The 18,251-nt window shown below is 33.1% G+C and overlaps 1 protein-coding gene and 1 long non-coding RNA gene across 3 annotated transcripts in view; one reads left to right on the forward strand and one right to left on the reverse strand.

Moving 5' to 3' along the window:
- The window catches only part of LOC106673577 (titin), a 151,636-nt gene that overhangs the window by 103,409 nt on the left and 29,976 nt on the right, over positions 1-18,251 (forward strand). Inside the window, exons 72-90 of one of the 2 annotated variants that reach the window (XM_024225167.1) lie at positions 740-928; positions 1,007-1,170; positions 2,408-2,537; positions 5,333-9,283; positions 10,763-11,062; positions 11,129-11,440; positions 11,496-11,659; positions 11,715-12,168; positions 12,229-12,329; positions 12,393-12,490; positions 12,571-12,791; positions 13,163-13,237; positions 14,187-14,291; positions 14,361-14,543; positions 14,606-14,793; positions 14,865-15,368; positions 15,427-15,696; positions 15,777-15,837; positions 18,188-18,238. In XM_024225167.1, the coding sequence (XP_024080935.1) occupies positions 740-928; positions 1,007-1,170; positions 2,408-2,537; positions 5,333-9,283; positions 10,763-11,062; positions 11,129-11,440; positions 11,496-11,659; positions 11,715-12,168; positions 12,229-12,329; positions 12,393-12,490; positions 12,571-12,791; positions 13,163-13,237; positions 14,187-14,291; positions 14,361-14,543; positions 14,606-14,793; positions 14,865-15,368; positions 15,427-15,696; positions 15,777-15,837; positions 18,188-18,238 (7,521 nt within the window). Of the gene's footprint in view, positions 1-739; positions 929-1,006; positions 1,171-2,407; positions 3,100-5,332; positions 9,284-10,762; positions 11,063-11,128; positions 11,441-11,495; positions 11,660-11,714; positions 12,169-12,228; positions 12,330-12,392; positions 12,491-12,570; positions 12,792-13,162; positions 13,238-14,186; positions 14,292-14,360; positions 14,544-14,605; positions 14,794-14,864; positions 15,369-15,426; positions 15,697-15,776; positions 15,838-18,187; positions 18,239-18,251 lie in introns of those variants that run through there. The other variant, XM_024225168.1, reaches the window with a different exon arrangement.
- On the reverse strand, positions 3,947-5,020 carry LOC106673600. Its single transcript, XR_002909892.1, has 2 exons — positions 4,500-5,020; positions 3,947-4,306 (listed from the first exon to the last, which is right to left on the reverse strand). It is a non-coding gene; the product is annotated as an uncharacterized LOC106673600 (long non-coding RNA).

An 18,251-nucleotide genomic window follows, 5' to 3' on the forward strand; every position in this document is an offset into this window, starting at 1 on the left:
ATTAAAATCATTTTTATACTTCATAGTTACATGTAATCAATGTATTGAGCTACAATTGCATTTAGAAACATTTAAACAGCATCATTTAATTATTGTAATTAAATATTACAGTTTTATAATGTATTCAATGATATTCTCATATTAAAATATTTATGATTTTTAAATCATTTTGATAACAACCCCTCAAATTAATAAATAGGATTTTTAATTTGCAATTTATAAGTTGTACATATTATTTTTGGAATGACAAGTATCTAGTTGTCATTGTTAGCTCTCTGTATATGAAATGAAAAATTCTGGGTTTTTTTTCTCTTTCATGCATCTTTCTTATGATTCTCATATTTTCCTTTCCTATCTTTGTAATGTGCTAACCTCATGTGTTACCTCAGGTTGTAAATTCTAAGGTTTTTTTCTTTGTTAGAACAGAATTTAAACTAAAATATATTGAAGTAAAGTGATCAGGGATGAAGCCATGTAGGTAAAGAAAACCAACTTGTTTTTCTGCTGCTGAGCTTTCGACTGTATTTGACGCATTCCTCAAAAATAAGTTGGTTTCCTTTACCATATGGCTTCATCCCTGATCACTTTACTTCAATATTTATCAAGAAGACTGATACAATACTCAACTAAAATATATTAATTGAAATGATGAAGATGGCTCATTTGCATTTCACCTTTTGTTTTTAGTATGATTTGTGTTTTCAGTATATAACATTTAATTTGGAATATTATTTTTCAGCTCCACAAATTCAATGGTTTAAAGGAAACCAGGCAATAAAACTCAGTAAATACTTCCAAATGGGAAAAGAAGGAGACACGTACACACTGAGAATATCTGAGGCATTCCCTGAGGATGAAGGAACATACAAATGCGTCGCTTCAAACCAAGCGGGTGAAGTAAGCCTTTCTGCAAACCTCAAAGTTCTTGGTAAATACATTTTACCATTATGCGAAATATACTAATTAAATGGGAAAAATAATTAAATTGATTTTATTCAATTTACAGCTCCAGACAGTAATGAAGTTGCACCGACTTTAGTCCCTATGAGAGATGTTGTTGTTGCTGAAGGAAGCTCTGCACAATTCAGAACCCAAGTCACAGGAAAGCCCACACCGAACATCGAGTGGTACAGAGAGGGCGATTTGATACCTCAATCTGCTGACTTTCAGGTAGGCTTTTAATTATCCTGTTAGATAAATTAAGGTCAACAGCTTAATTGAAGTGTGGGGTGTTATTAATAACTACGTAGGTGGTTTTACTCCAATTCCAGTTTCGTTTTAACATTCCTTCAATCATAAGAAATATAAATAAACTAACATCGAGGGTTTTTTTTTAAATAAAAATTTGTTCCTTTGCCATGATCTACCTGAAATTACATGTTTCCTTTCATATTATATTTTTAACCTGGTGCCCTGCCAAGGTTTGCAAATTTGATATGGAATGGCAAAAGTTCTCATTGAATGGAAAAAAAAAGTTTTGTATATGTAGGGTTAGTGCCAAATGATATTGTGATAAACTGGCGCCCAAGATGACAAGCGTGCATTTTTTGATATATCACAAACATTCCCTTCAGCATAATGAACCACGACAGTGAACTTTCACAAACCAAACTTGTTTTTAATTTCCTTTTGTAAATATTTGATTGCCAAGATAAATGAGTCTAAAAGCTATGGTGTTAGTAAACTGTAAAATGTTTGAAATTACAACTGGCTTATTTTTAAACAGCATTACATCAATCCTTAATGTAAAAATTAAACACAGTGCCAATTCACTGGGGTGGAAAAAATCCTCTTCATTATTATTACCCACAAATAGAAGAGAACAACGATCAGCAACAATTTTTACAAAATGTAGATAAAATGAAATAATACCCACATACATTAAACAAGAACAAAAGACATATTTTAAAAAGTTTAATGAAATTACTAACCACATAAAAACAGAAATTAATCATTTTACATATGCATGTTTATTTTTTCAAGAACCTATTGTTCATTATAAATTCTAGAAAATGTTTTCTTTATGGGTTACACAGGTTAAAACCATTTAAGAATCATTTTCAATTGATTGAAAATGCAAATGTATAACGTTAAATGTGGATTTTTTTTAAAGATTTGGCTTTTAGGCCACCATAGATTGAAACAATTAATATTTATATTTAGCAGGATTGAAGAGTTTGCAAAAATGTTAAAACCTTGCATCTAAATATAAAATGATGACAAAACAGTTTACGATTCCTCTTTGTAATCATGTTCTTGTTATTTATTTGATGTGTCTGTCACTGGTGTTAAAATTAACCCATGGAGGTCGTGTAGGGTGGACAGATAAAACAATGTCAAAAATAATCTATAATTAACGAAAAGCTATATCGACGATTTTTGACTTTGTTTTTCGTTCAAATTACAGATGATTCATGAAGGTAAAAATGTAGTGCTTTTGATTGCAACAACATACGAAGAAGATTCCGGAGTTTTCACATGCAGGGCGACAAACTCAGCTGGGCAGACAGAAACTTCGGCAAAACTCATCGTTAAAAGTAAGAATACATAGATTTAATGTGAATACAACACTTTAAATATAAAACAAAAAATTATGGTGTGGTGCTTTAGGACAATAAAATCAAAAAATGGGAAAATATTGCTTATACAAAAAGTTTTAAGTTGATTTGAAATAAAACAAAATAGCTTGTTATAAGTAGCTTTATTGCCTTAAAAATATTATTATTTAAAAATTAACCGGGCGGAATGTAGTAACCGTTCAAAAGATTATGCAAATGTACTTCTTGGAGCAATTATTGTGAGCTACATTCCTAGAAATTTTAAATGTGTCACATAAGTTACCAGGTCTTTGGCAGAATTTGGTATCTAGTCAGAAGTTACCAAACAACAAACTATAAACAATTATAATTTATTTCTTATTAATTTTCTTTTTAGCTTACGCTTAGTGCCTATGCAACAGTTATTAATTTATTGCAAGGATTATTCATTCTGTGTGCTAGAAATAATACTTTAATATTTATGTATTATAATAACATTCAAATACAATGTAACCAAACGGAAAGTCTATTATAATAAAAATTGTATTGACTTGCAAATGTACTATCTTACTTTCTTTACTTGTTTCCTTTACTCTTTCAAAGGGCGTTTTGCCAAAGTAATGAAGTTTATGCTAACAAACATGAAGAGCACTCTTCCTTCTAGTAAAAGAACGTTATCCATTTAAAGCGCCTTAAAAAGAATTTCTTTAGAAAGGCAGGAGAAAAATGGAAATAGAATCTAGGTGTAGGGAAATGAAATCTAGGCTTGTGAGTACTCTCAATCCATCTATTTTTAAGTGAGGCTCACTGCTCCACATCGTTGTCTATATTTGGAGCTAGCCGAGACCTCTCAGTTCCCAATCTCTTCCTGAAACCACTTGACTGGATAAACTTACAGCCCCTCTCTCGTCACCAGATCAACGACCCTTTCATACAAATATAACCTTATAAAGAAAGTATCGTATATTTATTATGATCAAGAAAAAAAATCTATATAAAATTTTGAAGGCCAATCAGACTAGAATAATATTGAAGAAAAAAAGTTATGGAAAAAAAGTATCTAAATAAAAATTATTTTGGGTTTAATTTATTGAAAGGAAGAAAAACTGTGGCCAAGGGCATATATATTTAGATTTCTTACAAATAGATTCTTTCCCACCATGTAGTTGCTCCGATCAAGACGAGCCTCTAACCACTTATACTAGTAGAGTAATATTTTTGTCTGGGTGATGCTTCTGATTCATCACTACCCACCCTTCTAAATTTTTACAGATTAAAGAGTCATCTCAGAAACTTCTTGGCACAAACCCATGTATATGCAATGAATCATTTTTCTCTCTCCTTTTTTCTTTAGTAAACTAAAGTCCAAGATAGCATAAATATAGGGAGGCTGGGTAGAAAAAGAACACTCAGTTATAAACTGTTTTATTATTATTTTGTTTAACTTATTACATCTTAAACAAAAACTGAATGCTTCAAGGTCTTGGTGACTCAATAGGCTTCTTTAAAAGGAAACTTGTGGTTGGAGGCCTTTATATGGCCCTGATGTCATGGCCTCACTTTCATTTGTCCTCGAGCCTTGAGAAAAAAAATTGCACTATACATGGTCATGTAGGTCTTTCCAAGTTCTAGAAATATTTGAAAACTGAGAACAATAAATTAACGCTTAATGCCAAAGGCTTGAAGCCAAGCCTTACAATACATCGCTGACTCACTAAAATACACTTTTAACAGCCAAGTTTTTTTGTGATAATTTCTTCTCTTAGTTACTGTTAGATAAATAAATTTATTAAAGACAAGTTAAAAGTTGATTAACAATCTGCCAGAGATTTGAACTTTGACACAATTTAAAAAAACAAAACATGGAAAACAAAATTTTACAATATGCTGTTTCTTGCTACAAAAATGTTAGTCAAGCAGATTTTTACAATTTTCTTTAAAATATTTTAAACATTAAAAAACCTGTGAATTCCTTTTGTTGCTATAGTACAACATATTATGTCTGAATAAACACACAACACTAAACTGATGAAGAGCTCCGAGGTGGGTCACTAGATTTGAGAACTGCCGGAGTGAGACTACAAAAATATAACTCGAGTCTCGTACACCGAAAACCCCCACCTCCACTTCTTTGTGGTGGCCTATTTGTGGGAGGGTAGGAGTGGAGAAGAAGGCTCTCTGCAGGAGCCCTCCGGGGTGGGGCACACTTGTTCTATTTAACATTAAGAATAAACAGCAACTATTGTGACAAAACTAATTTCTTCACAGATGAAGAAGGCTGTATGAGAAAGCATAAAACCATTAAAAATATAAATATCGTGGAAATATTTCAGTTTTATACGAACTACCACACCATAATTTAGTAGATTAATATTTATTATGTTTTATGTATCACTATGTGTAAGTTAAACCAAGTATATAATATGCATATTTGTTCATGTACTTACCAATGTAAACAAGATACTTCGTATTTTTGTAAAACCTGCAGCAAATTAATTTTATAAAACAAAATTCTTATATGATTAAATTATTTGAAATTCTGATTTAATTGACATTTAATTTTGTTTGAATATTAAGCAAAGATTTTTTCAAGATTCAATTTTATTTCAATTGAAGATTATTTCAAAGAAAGATTAGAATAAAATAACTGATAATACAACTTAAATTTTATATTGTAAATATTTCTAAACTGTTGATATATTTTTATACTTGAATTTATGCATGTTTAAACAATTCATTTCTAAAATGTAGAAATAAATTGTTTCTAAGCTGTACATATAATTATATCATTACAGGATACCAACAATATACGCAAAAAACTGTAGTTAAAGATCAAAAGGGTGGTAACAAGGATAAAGGGGTCTACAAGAAAGGGGATGTACAAGGGGATTTATCATTAAGTAATATAGAGTATAGTGAAGTTAGTGATACTTCAAGCGAAACAGTGAGTGACAAATTGGAAGGTGAAAGGACAGGAAGGCAAATGACAAGAACAACATGGCTTCAGAAAAGGGGCAGGTCATTAGACACAAGGTCTGCAACTCCATGGAGAAAGCCAAGAGAAAAATCTCTGGACAGCCAAGTAGATAGGAAAAGTGAAGAAGAAAAAAGAGCAGAAAAAACAACAAGTCAAAAAACAACACTTGAGTCAAAACCAAAACCACAACAAAAAGGTGTTCCATGGAGACAAGAACAGGGTCAATTGAAACCTGCCAAGAAAACACCTAAAGAAGTACCACAGGAACCAGAAACGGTTGAGGTGAAACCAGGTGCACCACAGGAAGATGTTCCTTGGAGACAAAAACAGGTTCAGTTGAAGCCTGCCAAGAAAACACCCAAAGAAGCAACACAGGAAATGGAAACTGTTGAATTGAAACCTGGTGCACCACAGAAAGACGTTCCTTGGACACAAGAACAAGTTCAATTGAAGCCTGCCAAGAAAACACCCAAAGAAGCACCACAGGAACCGGAAACGGTTGAGTTGAAACCTGTTGCACCACAGAAGGATGTTCCTTGGACGCAAGAACAGGTTCAGTTGAAGCCTGCTAAGAAAACATGTAAAGATGTTCTTGAAGAACCTGAAACCGTCCAATTTAAACCTTTATCGCCTCATTTTAATGTTCCAGAACAGGTAACGGTTGAAAACATTCAAATACAATCAAATATAACTCAGATTGAAAAAGTTGAATTCAGAGCTGACAGTGAACAATTTGAGACTAAATCAGATGAGCGAAGGGAAAGATTAATTGAACAGTCTGAGAAAGAACAACTTACAGAGAAACGTAAGACAACTAAAAAGAAAGTGTCGGATGATGAAGATTATACAATACTTAAAATCTCATTTGGAGTTAAAGATACTTTAAAAAATGAAGAAGACAAAACTCTGAAGAAAGAGAAACATGTACGAATCACAGATGTAGTTGAAGAAATCCCAGAAGAACTGAATGAAGAAATAAAACATACGCCAGAAATTAAAAGAGAAAAGAAGAAAGGAATAATAAAACCCACTAAACCGGAAGATATGGTATATTCAGCATCATCAGTGCCTGTACAAGAAGAAGAAATGGATGAAGAAGATGATGTACCCTTGAAACCTTACAAAAAATCTGCCGAATTAACTGGAGAAGTTCCTGAGTTAAAAGATAAACCTGAAATTCCCTGGCGAAGACAAAAACAAACAAAAGATTCATTCAAACCTGAAGAACAGGCCCCAGAGTCAGTAGAATCACCATCTGAAACACGCAAAGCTGAGGAACAACGTCCAACACCTTCCTGGAGAAAATCAAGGCTTCTAAAGTCTGAAAAAGAGCCTTTGGTGAAAGAGTCAGATACTAAACCTGAACCACAAGAAAAACCAATGAAGCCCAAATCTCAAGAAGAAGAGCCAAGAAAATTGATTATGGGTAAAGGAAAAATTCCTGACGATAAGGATGAAAGGGAGGCTGTCAAACTAAAGAAAATACCTGAAAAGAAACCAGAAGAGAAACCAGATGAATCTGTTAAACCAAAAAAACCATTGCCAGAAAAATCTCTTGAAAGGAAACCCTCGGAAGATGAAACATTTAAACTTAAACCAATCAAGGATATTCCAACTGGAGAAAGACCAGACGATGTACCAGATGAACCAACCAAGCAGGAAGAGGTGTTGTCTGAAGAACTTTTGCCTAAGAAACCCAAGAAAATAAAATTGAAAAAACCTGATGAGGAAATGCCTGAAGAGGAATTAAAAATACCATTGGGAAAAGGCAAACCACAACCATCAGATGATGAGGAGGGCAAGAAATTTAGAAAAAAGCAAGGAGAGCCTGAACCTCAACCTTCAGAGCAAATTAAATTGAAACCATGGAAAAAAGAGAAATCTCCTGGCAAAGATAAAGAAGCTGAGCCAGAAGTCGGCAAGCCAAAACCATTTGTAAGTGATGATGACAAATGGGATGTAGAGCCAAAACTGTATGGAACACCTCCCGATAAAAAGAAACAGAAAAAACCCAAGAAAAAACCTGATGCTGTACTGGGAGATGAGGTTGTACCTGAGGTAACAGAACAAAAACCTGTTGAAGAACAGGTCGAAGAACTACCTTCTGAATCTGAGACACCCTTGGTATCTTCTTCTGTACCAGAAACTGTGGAGCCAACAGCTGAAATACCTAAGTTAGAAGAGCCTGCAATACCTTCCTGGAGGAAAACAAAGAAACCAAAGGAAAAGAAAGAGGATGTAGTCCCTACCCCTACAGAAGAATCAGTATTGGAAAAAGTACAAGAAGAAGAAAAGCCAAAGAAAAAGAAAACTACATCCAAACCTAGTAAGGAAAAACCAGAGGAACAGACAAAACTGGAACCTATGAAAATTGATAGAATGGAAATGAAACCAAATAAGGTAGAAGTGAGTAAAATTGGAGAGGAACCTCTTTTTGCCACAGTGAAGCTCAAGAAAACTACTGTTCGTCCAAAGAAGGATGTTGAAACACCCAAAGTACCAAAAGTACTACTTAAAAGTAGAATTATTCATTTCCCATGGCCACCAGCCTTGAAAACATTAAAGATAACAGAACTCGAACCAATTTATGTAGACAATGGAATACTATCGAGAAATTATGAGGAAGCGAAACTAGTTAAGAAAACGAAAAGAAGAAGGGTGAAGTTACCAGAAAAACCTGAACCAGTCCTAGAAAAGTATGAACCTTATGAAGAGCCTGTAAAAGAGCCTTTGGTGAAAGAATCAGATGATAAACCTGAACCAAAAGAAAAACCAATGAAGCCCAAGCCTCAAGAAGAAGAGCCGAGGAAATTGGTTATGGGCAAAGGGAAAATTCCTGACGATAAGGATGAAAGAGAGACTGTCAAATTAAAGAAAATACCCGAAAAGAAACCAGAAGAGAAACCAGATGAATCCGTTAAACCAAAAAAACCATTGCCAGAACAACCTCTTGAAAGGAAACCCTCGGAAGATGAAACATTTAAACTTAAACCACTCAAGGATATTCCAACTGAAGAAAGACCAGATGACGTACCAGATGAGCCGATTGAGCCAGATAAATTACTACCACAACCTCCCTCAACACCAGCGAAATCAGCACCAAAGCCAAAGAAATCTAAACCTGAACAACCTCCTGAAGAACGAGAAATACCTTTGGGAAAAGGAAAGCCCAAAGATTCAGAAGAAGATAAAGGGATAAAATTAAAGAAAAAACAAGGGGAACCTGAACCTCAGCCTCCTGAAGAAATAAAACTTAAACCATGGAAAAAGGACAAATCGCCAGAACCTGTCAAAGAAGAGGAGCCTTCTGGACCGAAGCTAAAACCCCTTCCCCAACACGAAGAACAAGAAGAAGTACAACCTAAACCTGTTAAGGACAAGAAAAGTAAAAAGAAATTGACTGTTTCAACTCCTTCCGTAGAGGAAGTTCCAAAAGAATCTCCTCTAGTTAAAAAGGTTCAGTTCAACATACAAAAACCAACATCCCCTCTACCTCCAAGATTTGTTGAGCGCATTCAACCCATAATTTCAGAAGAAGAACAATCGGTGTTTTTCTCCTGCATATTTGAAGGCACTCCAATGCCTACAGTTACCTGGTTTCACAATGGAAATGAATTTAATGCCACCCAAACAGAAACGGTTACTGTCTTTGAAAATGTTGCCACCCTTAAGATCGAAAAAGTAAGAAAGGAGCACATCGGAACATATTCCTGCCGTATTTCTAACCCAGCCGGAGTCGCTACTTGCACAGCAAACCTTGTCATTATAGGTATTTGTGTGTGTGTTAACTATAATGTGTTGTTATTTGAACTCGAATGGTTTTTTTTTAGCTAATTTTTCATACAACTTATCTGCTGTTTTAATTTTTAAACGAATATATTTTAATGCTTTTCATTACACTTTAAAAACAAAAAGAAAAAAAATTGTTAAATTCCATAAAACAATGACATATACTTTAATATTATATTTAATATTATCTGACAATTGAATTTTTTTTACTATTCGACTGATTTGAAAAGACATTTTCGCACTAGAAATGACTCAGGGCATGCTAATATCATATAATTTATTAAAGTGTTATTGCTGTAATGAATGATGTATTATTTTAAATTGCTGATCAAACTCATGCAAATGTTTGACATTTGTTGAAGTGGTGAGGAGCGGTCAGGAATGAAACATTTTAGAAAAACACTTTTTTTTTCTTTTTTTCCTGACTTTTCAACCTTTATTCGGATCAAGTTCAGGGCCTGGGTGAATATAAAACATGTTGATTGGAAAAAAATACAATACGGATGTAAATAATATAAATTTTGAAAGTATTTCATACTCACATAAAGTGTGGTTCTATTCTTGTGGTGTCATATTTGTTTTAAGTGAAATTGTTGTGAATTGAAGTGAAATAAAATTGTTTTTCACACGAAACAAATATGACACCAAAAGAATAAAACCAAACTTTATATGATTATGAAATACTTGGTTCAAAATTTATATTATTTAAATCTGTATTGTATTTTTTCAATGAACATACATTTTGTAATTCATCCAGGCCCTGAAAATGACCTGAATAGAGGTCAAAATGTCCATAAAAAATGAAAAAGGTGTTTTTCTAAAATACTTCATTCCGGATTGTTCCTTTCCGCTTCAACAAATTATTGGACAACCGGTCACTAAATAACAAACTTTCATCCACAAACTAATTATATATAATAAAGAAAAAATATAATTAAATAATAATTAAAATTAGAGTGTGATGATTTCAGTACATAACATAAGGTTGATATGAATTGACTACATTTTACTTGAACTAATACTAAAATGACTTTTTGGTGTAACACTAGTAAGTAAATTAATTCCTGTCATGCAGGGCTTAATGTCCAACCCATTGAGTGTTACGGATGGGGGTCAAATTCTTTAATAAAATTTGTACGACACTAAATAAATTTAATTTTCATATTACAAAGAATCTACTATGGGTTAATTGCTTTAAGTGATATAATCACAAGGTTAAGCAATTTTCTTTCAAGATAACAATTCTAAACTAAATATTTACCGCTTGTCTTTTTATGAGGGCATATTTTATTGCAAGCGCATTAAGTTTAAAATTTATTTTTAATGGAAATCATATTTTTATGATTAGGAAATTTTATTTTATTTTTAATACTAAATTGCAAAATTAAAATATAAATTGTGTACTTTGTGTAGAATTTATGTTAATGGCTCATTAAAATGAAGATTTTGGTTTTTACAGAAAAACAGGAGGTAGGTGAAGCTCCAATGTTTGTAAAGCCTCTCAAACCCAAGGTGGCAAAACGCAAGTCATTAACTGTAATGGAGTGTACTGTAAAAGGGATGCCAACACCAGAGGTACGATGGTACAGGCCTGATGGAGAAATCATACCGGATCACCTTCACAACATCACATTCAATACCAAAACAGGAGAGTCGGTTCTCACGATTGAGGAAACAACTGAAATTGATGAAACCATATATTCAGTTCGTGCCGTTAACAAATTTGGAAAAGCTGAGTGTAGAGCAAATCTTGTTTTGAGTAGGAACAATTTTTTAAATGTTAATTATTAACTGTTGAACTTATTAATTAATGACTTTATTTAAGGTGATGTGCCTGAAGAGATGCAGCCTGAAAAATTAGAAGCTCCTAGGATAATAAAACCTCTTGAAGCTATAGTCGTACCTAAAGATTCAACAGTTAAACTGGAAGTAGAGTTTTCTGGTTTTCCTCATCCAAATGTCAAATGGTATAGGAATGGTAAAGAAATAACTGAGACAACAGAAGAAATAACTATAGTTGAAAACAGAACTACTCTTGTAATTAAGAAGACAACTAAAAAACAAACAGGAAAATTTGAAGTAAGAGTAACAAATAAAGCCGGTGAAGCAAGGACATCAGGCACTGTTAAGATTCTAGGTAGTAATTATAATTTTCCTAATAGAGAAAAGTTTATAATATAAATCTATTGTAGAAATTGAAGAAATAGAGGAAATGGAATCAGTACGAGCTCCAAAATTCATCAAACCATTAAAACCTAAATTTGTTTGTGAAGGAGAAGTAGTGATAATGGAAACACTAGTTGAATCTTACCCTATATGCTCATTTCAATGGTTTGTCAAAGATACACCTGCAAAGGTAGGTTAAAAATTAAAACACAATGACATTACACTATATTAAAAACTATTTTTAGACAAGCCCTGAAGTGAGAATTTCCAGTGAAGACAATAAATCGATCCTCATATTTGAAAAAATTAAAATCGAAGACACTGGTGAAATAACATGCCGCGCTGAAAATGTAGCGGGTAGTGTAACATCTACAGCAACACTTTGTGTTGGTCCTGAATCTGAAATGACAACGCTTCGTTCGCCATCATTTGAACTGAAACCTGTAGCAGCGAAGGTCATGGACGGTGAACCCGTACTTTTCAAAGCGAAGGTCACCGGTCAGCCCACTCCTCACATTAAATGGTGTCACAACGACAAGCCGGTTGTTGAAGGTAAGGAAAAAGTCATAACACAGGACAGCGAGGGTGTCTGCCAATTGGCAATATCAGAAGTTTTCCCAGAAGATAGTGGAGTTTATACATGCACCGCAACCAACACCGCAGGAGAAGCTGTAGCAGCAACCACACTAGTTGTTGAAGGTAATTTATTTTAGGCATCTTTATTATTTAATATTTTCTGCTAAATATTTTGTTTTATAGCGTATGAATACATTCCGGATTCTGAAATTGCATCTGTCTCAGCTGGGACATCAACACTACTTGCAGCACAAAGTGAATCTGAAGAAGATCTTTTAGAAAAGGTATTGAAATTAAAAAGTTTCATTGTTTGATAAATGAATTATTAAAATAAAATATTCTATTAGGAGACACTAGCAGAGCTACCAGAAGAGTTCTCAACTGCACCTGAATTTGTAACACCTCTTCCTAAGATGGTTCAAGCTGTCGAAGGAGATGTCTTAAGGTAAGACTGAAGAAACCTATGCTTAAGTATGATTATTTTGACAGATTTTTTTTCAATTAAATTTTTGTCATATTTTACAGGATGACTGTAAAGGCCAAAGGCTCACCAAAACCAACTATCCACTGGTACAAGGGTGGAGAAGAGCTCCATGCATCAGAAGAATTTGACATCGAGACATTCGAGGATGGAACAAGTATACTTACCGTGCCACAGATTTTCCCAGATGATATCGGCGAGATAGTCTGTGAGGCTCACAATGAAGTTGGAGTTGCTCAAACTGTTGCGTTTATTGATTTACCAGGTAAATATTGTCAAAATGGTTCATTTAAATTTCCTATTACTGATTTTTTTAGGTATTATTTTAATAATAATATTTGCATTTTATTCAATTGTTTGTAGCTTAGACCAGCCGCTTATAAGTAGTTGATTTTGAATTAATTGTCTCATCTGTTATGTATTTTTCAGGCCAACGCTTCTTCTGCATCTCTCCTGCAATCTCCTCCCAAAATCCCCTACAGCATATAAAACATAACACTGCTTTCTAATACATCTTTTACACCTTACAGTTTTAGTTTTCAAATATTCACATAATCTAATTAAACTGTATTTTCTTTTTCAGGTATGAAGAGTTTAGAAAAGATAATGCTAATGTATGTTTTTCGACATTTCTAGGTATTGTAGGCACGAAGGAGTACAGGAAGCCGGAATGGGTGACTCACATGGAAGACATGCAGGAAAAATTGAAAGGTAATAACAAAACGATGTCGGAGGACAGTTTGGAGCATGAGTTTGTGAAACACGTAGACACGCATGTTAGAGACGATTACGAAGAATTTTCCGAGTGTGAAGACTACAGGCACGGGAGTTTTTATCTTCTCCCTCCAATAGAGGAAAAGAGCGAACCGGCATCCTCGATGGACAGTAAAAGTTCCGATGGAGAAAAAAGATCGCTTTCCTTACAAGACTTGAGCAAAACAGAATCAGACAGTGAAATCCGCCCAAGCACTTTTCCAAGATCGAAAGGAGGGCGTGAGTCCTGGAGAGAAAGAGAGAGAGGGCCAAAGCATTCGTTTGCTTTAAACAATACTTTGTACCCTTTAGAACCGCGAGAGCTTGAGCCAGACAGCTTTCATCAACTGCACACTGCAGACAGCTGTGAAGAACTTCAGGAATTCCTTCTATTAGAAAGCCAATGCATGTCAACGGATGCAGGCCTTGCTGCAGCTTTCTTAACAACTTCAGGTGACTAACCTCACTAATGTTATTCTGGTTTACTATGATGTTCAATATTGGCAACCTATAATTAATATGAAAAACGCTCTTCTCTTTGTTTGCCTCCTTTTAAAAATTACATAAAAAAATAAAGTTCTGTAAAGTCACAAAAGTTCAAATAGTAATTCTAAACAAAGTAAACATTCACTAGAATACTAGTAAACCAGAATAAGTGTTTGTAAGTTTTATATTAATGATGTGTTGTTTTAAATTTAATCATTGTGAAATTAACCCTTTGTGATAACTGTTTTAATAGATGAGTAAAGGCCCTGCTAAAATGGTATTAAAGACACAAACATTCTAGTCATTAGTTTGTAAGGTAAGATCCGTTTCATTATAACATTGTAAACTTTGTTTGTTTTTATGCCTGTTTATGAATAGTCACAATGCCATTATTAATTATTTATTCTATTGTTAATTACAGCTCAACAAGCCGTTCCTACATTTGTAAAGGAATGTACCGATTCCCATGTAAATTATGAAGAGACTGTGGTGTTTGATTGCCTGTTTTCTGGAACACCTCAACCAGGTAGCTTAGAAAAGCCACTTTTTCTCTTTTCCCCCTTTATTTTAATCGAAATATTTTATACATTTTTAGTTATTATTTGGTACCATGATGACAAACTGGTGAGAGCGACTGAAAATGTCGAAATCATCATCAAAGAGAATCATACAAGGTTGACTATTAAGAAAGCCAGGGAGGAAGATGAAGGTACTTATGTTTGCAAAGCGACAAGCAATATCGGTATGGCAGTTACCAAGGCAAAACTCAATATAGTCAGTAAGTAAACTGTGAATTTTTGCCCCATTAACAGAGACTTTCATCCAATTTTTACTATTTAGGTTATGAAAAAGTTAAAGAAGATAAAACAGAAGAAATTGTGGAAGAAGTGGAGGTGAGCAAAGAAAAGAAGAAGAAAAAGAAGAAAAAGACTAGCGTGTTAATGGAGGATACTCTAAAAGATTCAGTGAACGTGTCCGAAGTCCAACCCTTAGACAGTGTGACCACTTTCACAGAAACAATAGAATCCGTAAGTATAAATAATAATATATTGTTTTAATTTACAATTAACTACAATTTCATGTTGCACATTTCTTTTAGACAACTGCAAAACGAACAGTTGATGTTCAAGATTCTGTATCAGTAACTGCAGTTGCAACTTGCAAGAAAGTTAGTGAAGAAGAAGAATTCAAAGAGGAGCCAAAAGAGGAAAAGGCTAAACTTGTTGAACCTATTAAAGAGTCGGTTGTTGTCTCTGAGACAGTTCCCGAATCAAAAGTGGCAGAAATGCCTTCATGGAGGAAAAAGAAAACAGAAAAAGCCCAAGTTGTTACAGCACAACAAAAATCAGTGAGTGTTTCTCAAACGGTGACTGAAGAATCCGTTTCTGAGTTTAAACCGGATGATAAAGAACATAAAGAAGCTTCTGTTGTTGAGAGTCAAACTCTTCAAAAGGTCAGTGTATCAAGGACAACTGTAGAAGTATCAGAAATTGAAGAAACACTTGAAGGGTTAAATATAAAAGAATTTGGCCCTTGGCAAGCTCCTCTTAGAGAATTCGCTAAAGTTCATGTTCTGAAGAGAAAAGGTGTTACTGTTGAAGAGGTAATAAAACTACTAACTATATATTATTTTATTTTTTTACTAATAACATCGTTCACAGGTAATGACATTATATGATACCAATGAATTGCCAGCCCTGAAGACAGCAGCTGCACAAAATGCAATGGTTTCGTTAGTGGAACGTGTTGGGCACAGTTCGCTTATATCAGAGATGGTTTCTCATGAATCGCTTGATGAAACACTGAAAGGTGTATTTAAAGCATTCCTCACGATGGTCGATTTACAACATGCGACAGTTCAAGAGGTCATTTCGATGTTCCGGCCAAGGGATTTCCAAGCACCACATTGGGAACAGATTTCTACTATGCCTGTATGTTCTTATCTTAAAATCATACACTTACATAAAAACAGTATGTATAAAAATGAAAAATTTGCTTACTTTCATTTTAGGTGATTGCAGAAGAAACTGCAACGGAATCTGTCACAGAAACAAGTCAAGTGGAAGTCAAAGGTATCTTGAGGCTCAAATTATTAATACTTGTGCTTATTGTTCTTAAAATGTTTTGTTTCTAGTCTTCAATTGCAAATTAATGTGTACATTTGTTAATTTCATTAAAATAAAAGTTTGGTTTGTTTGTTGCATGGTTTATAATATTTTTATATTTTTTTATGTTTGTGTTAATAAATATATAATAAAATGTTTGTTTTGTGTTTTTTATAAATATAAACAATTTAACTGTTCTTTTATTCTTATAGTTTTAAACACCTTTTATTATTATTAATACTTTTTGCTTTTAACAATGCTCGAAAAAATGTCTTTTTTATTTTGTTATATTGTGTTGCTACAATTAAATAAATACTCAAATAATAATAACACAGATATGGCATTTTTGTGATGTTATTAAAATAAAAATATGTCTTACTTGTTGTAAACTTGTTTGTAAAAATAGACCCATTATCCTAACATTTCTTGAATACTTTCCACTTCGAAAAAGAAGGTGCGAATTTGCAACTTTCAGGAATCATATTTTGTGATAATTATTAACAGTGGCTTAACTCAGAGTTAATATAGTTGAAAAATGGGCGAAACAAATTGCCAAGACTTGGAATTTTTATTGCTTACAAAGGAAAGCTACAGATTTTAATGAACCTTTTTTGGTGACACTAGGTCAAAGAATATTAAGTAATTTACATAGTTTTTCCAAATATATTTTTCTGCCTTTGTTTTGTATTTATCTCAAGGTTATTATATATCATTGGATTTATTTATTTTTGTTTATTTTTTATTTGTTAAATGAAAAATCAGGATCGTATGAGAAGGTTATAAAAACGAAAGACACCTCTAACACCTCTAGTAAAGTACGCCAGATAAATAAAAAATTAAAAAAATTCAAATTCATCTTAAATACCCTTGAAAGCCCTTAAATACGAATTTTTATGGGAAAAAAGTATTAAAAAACATTTGGTCGGATTGGCTTATTGCCACTTAAAAATACATATTTTATCCACCATTAGAAAACTGGATTGTCCTACTTTTAGCTTTGCCAACATTTATATTTTACTTCATTATAAGTGAGAAAAATAAACATGAAATCAACAAAACGCGATGTTTGTGTAATTATGTGAGGATTATAAAGTTCTAAAGACCCATAAAGTTTCCAGTAGATCGATGGAGTTGTTTCAAAGGGTATAAAGAATACTGTAAAATATTATATTCCCATAGTTAATTTGAGCAAGTAGAACGGCAAAATAAAAATATTAAAAACAGAAAATTTCAACTAAAAAAAAAAAAAAAAAAAAAAATGGCGAAACCAGGGGCCTATCCTCAAGAGGTGACAGATACATGCTTTTGGAGTGTAGAATTACCAAAAAAAGTTTAGTCCAAAACTGTGACCTACCAACCTCTTACCCTTGTAAGACTTAAAAAAAAAAAATAGAATGAAAAGTCCTGATTTAACTCTGGAATGTAAAAAATAATAATTTACGTGTGTTTTCATTTAAAAAAATGAACAATATAATGATCGCTTTTAGAATGTGTAACTAATAATAAAAATTAATTTGTAGTGTTGACTGTTTGGATTAATAATTTTTTTTTCTAATTTGGGAGTTACAAATACTTTAAGTAAGAGAAAAAAAACTTCTATTTCTCTTGTCTGATTTTTTGGAAAATTTAATTCCTTTATTGAGGTAATCATGCCCTAGAAAATGTAAATAGTAAGAAAGTACTTAGGGAATTGTATGTTTGGTGAATTTTTAAAACACTTCAATAGTCACTGATTCAAAATGAAGTAGAAGTTTTTTCCACAAGACGCAAATTAAAAAAAAAAAATTAAATAAATTATCCCCATTATTGGTAGTTGGCACTCAACATAACACACAGCAATGACACATCTACAAAGAAAACAAACACTTTGAGCCCTGAATATGATTTCAATAAAGATCGAAACATTGGCAAGATTAAGAAAATGTTTTTCTAAACCTACGCCACACCAGACCGCATCTCACAATCTCCAAATAATCATTAATTAACAGCCACTAAATACCACACAAAAATATTGGTTTAATGCATTTCATTCAAAACTAGCTCATTATACGCACAGAAAAAAATTGGAGATCTGACATATTGCCAACTCGTAAAACCCAACATTGAAGGAAGAGTTTTAAAATTCATTCATTTATGTAAAGTCAGAAAAGAGGACTTTCTGTCCTTTTACTTTTTAAAATTTTGATTCAAATTATCAGAGAGAATTTAATATGCAAGAGATACACGGCTGGGACATCCTAGCAATCTCTGCCACAGTTTTCTATTGATCTAAGAGTTGTGCTTTAAAAATTAAAATAACGATATATTATTTTTACAGAAATGAAGGCAGTTCGAAAAGAAAAGAAGAAGAAAAAAGATGAAGTGGAAGGTTTGTATTACAA

The sequence above is a fragment of the Cimex lectularius genome, unplaced genomic scaffold (genome assembly GCF_000648675.2).
Source record: "Cimex lectularius strain Harlan isolate CLEC.00 unplaced genomic scaffold, Clec_2.1 scaffold15, whole genome shotgun sequence".
Lineage (NCBI taxonomy): Eukaryota > Metazoa > Arthropoda > Insecta > Hemiptera > Cimicidae > Cimex > Cimex lectularius.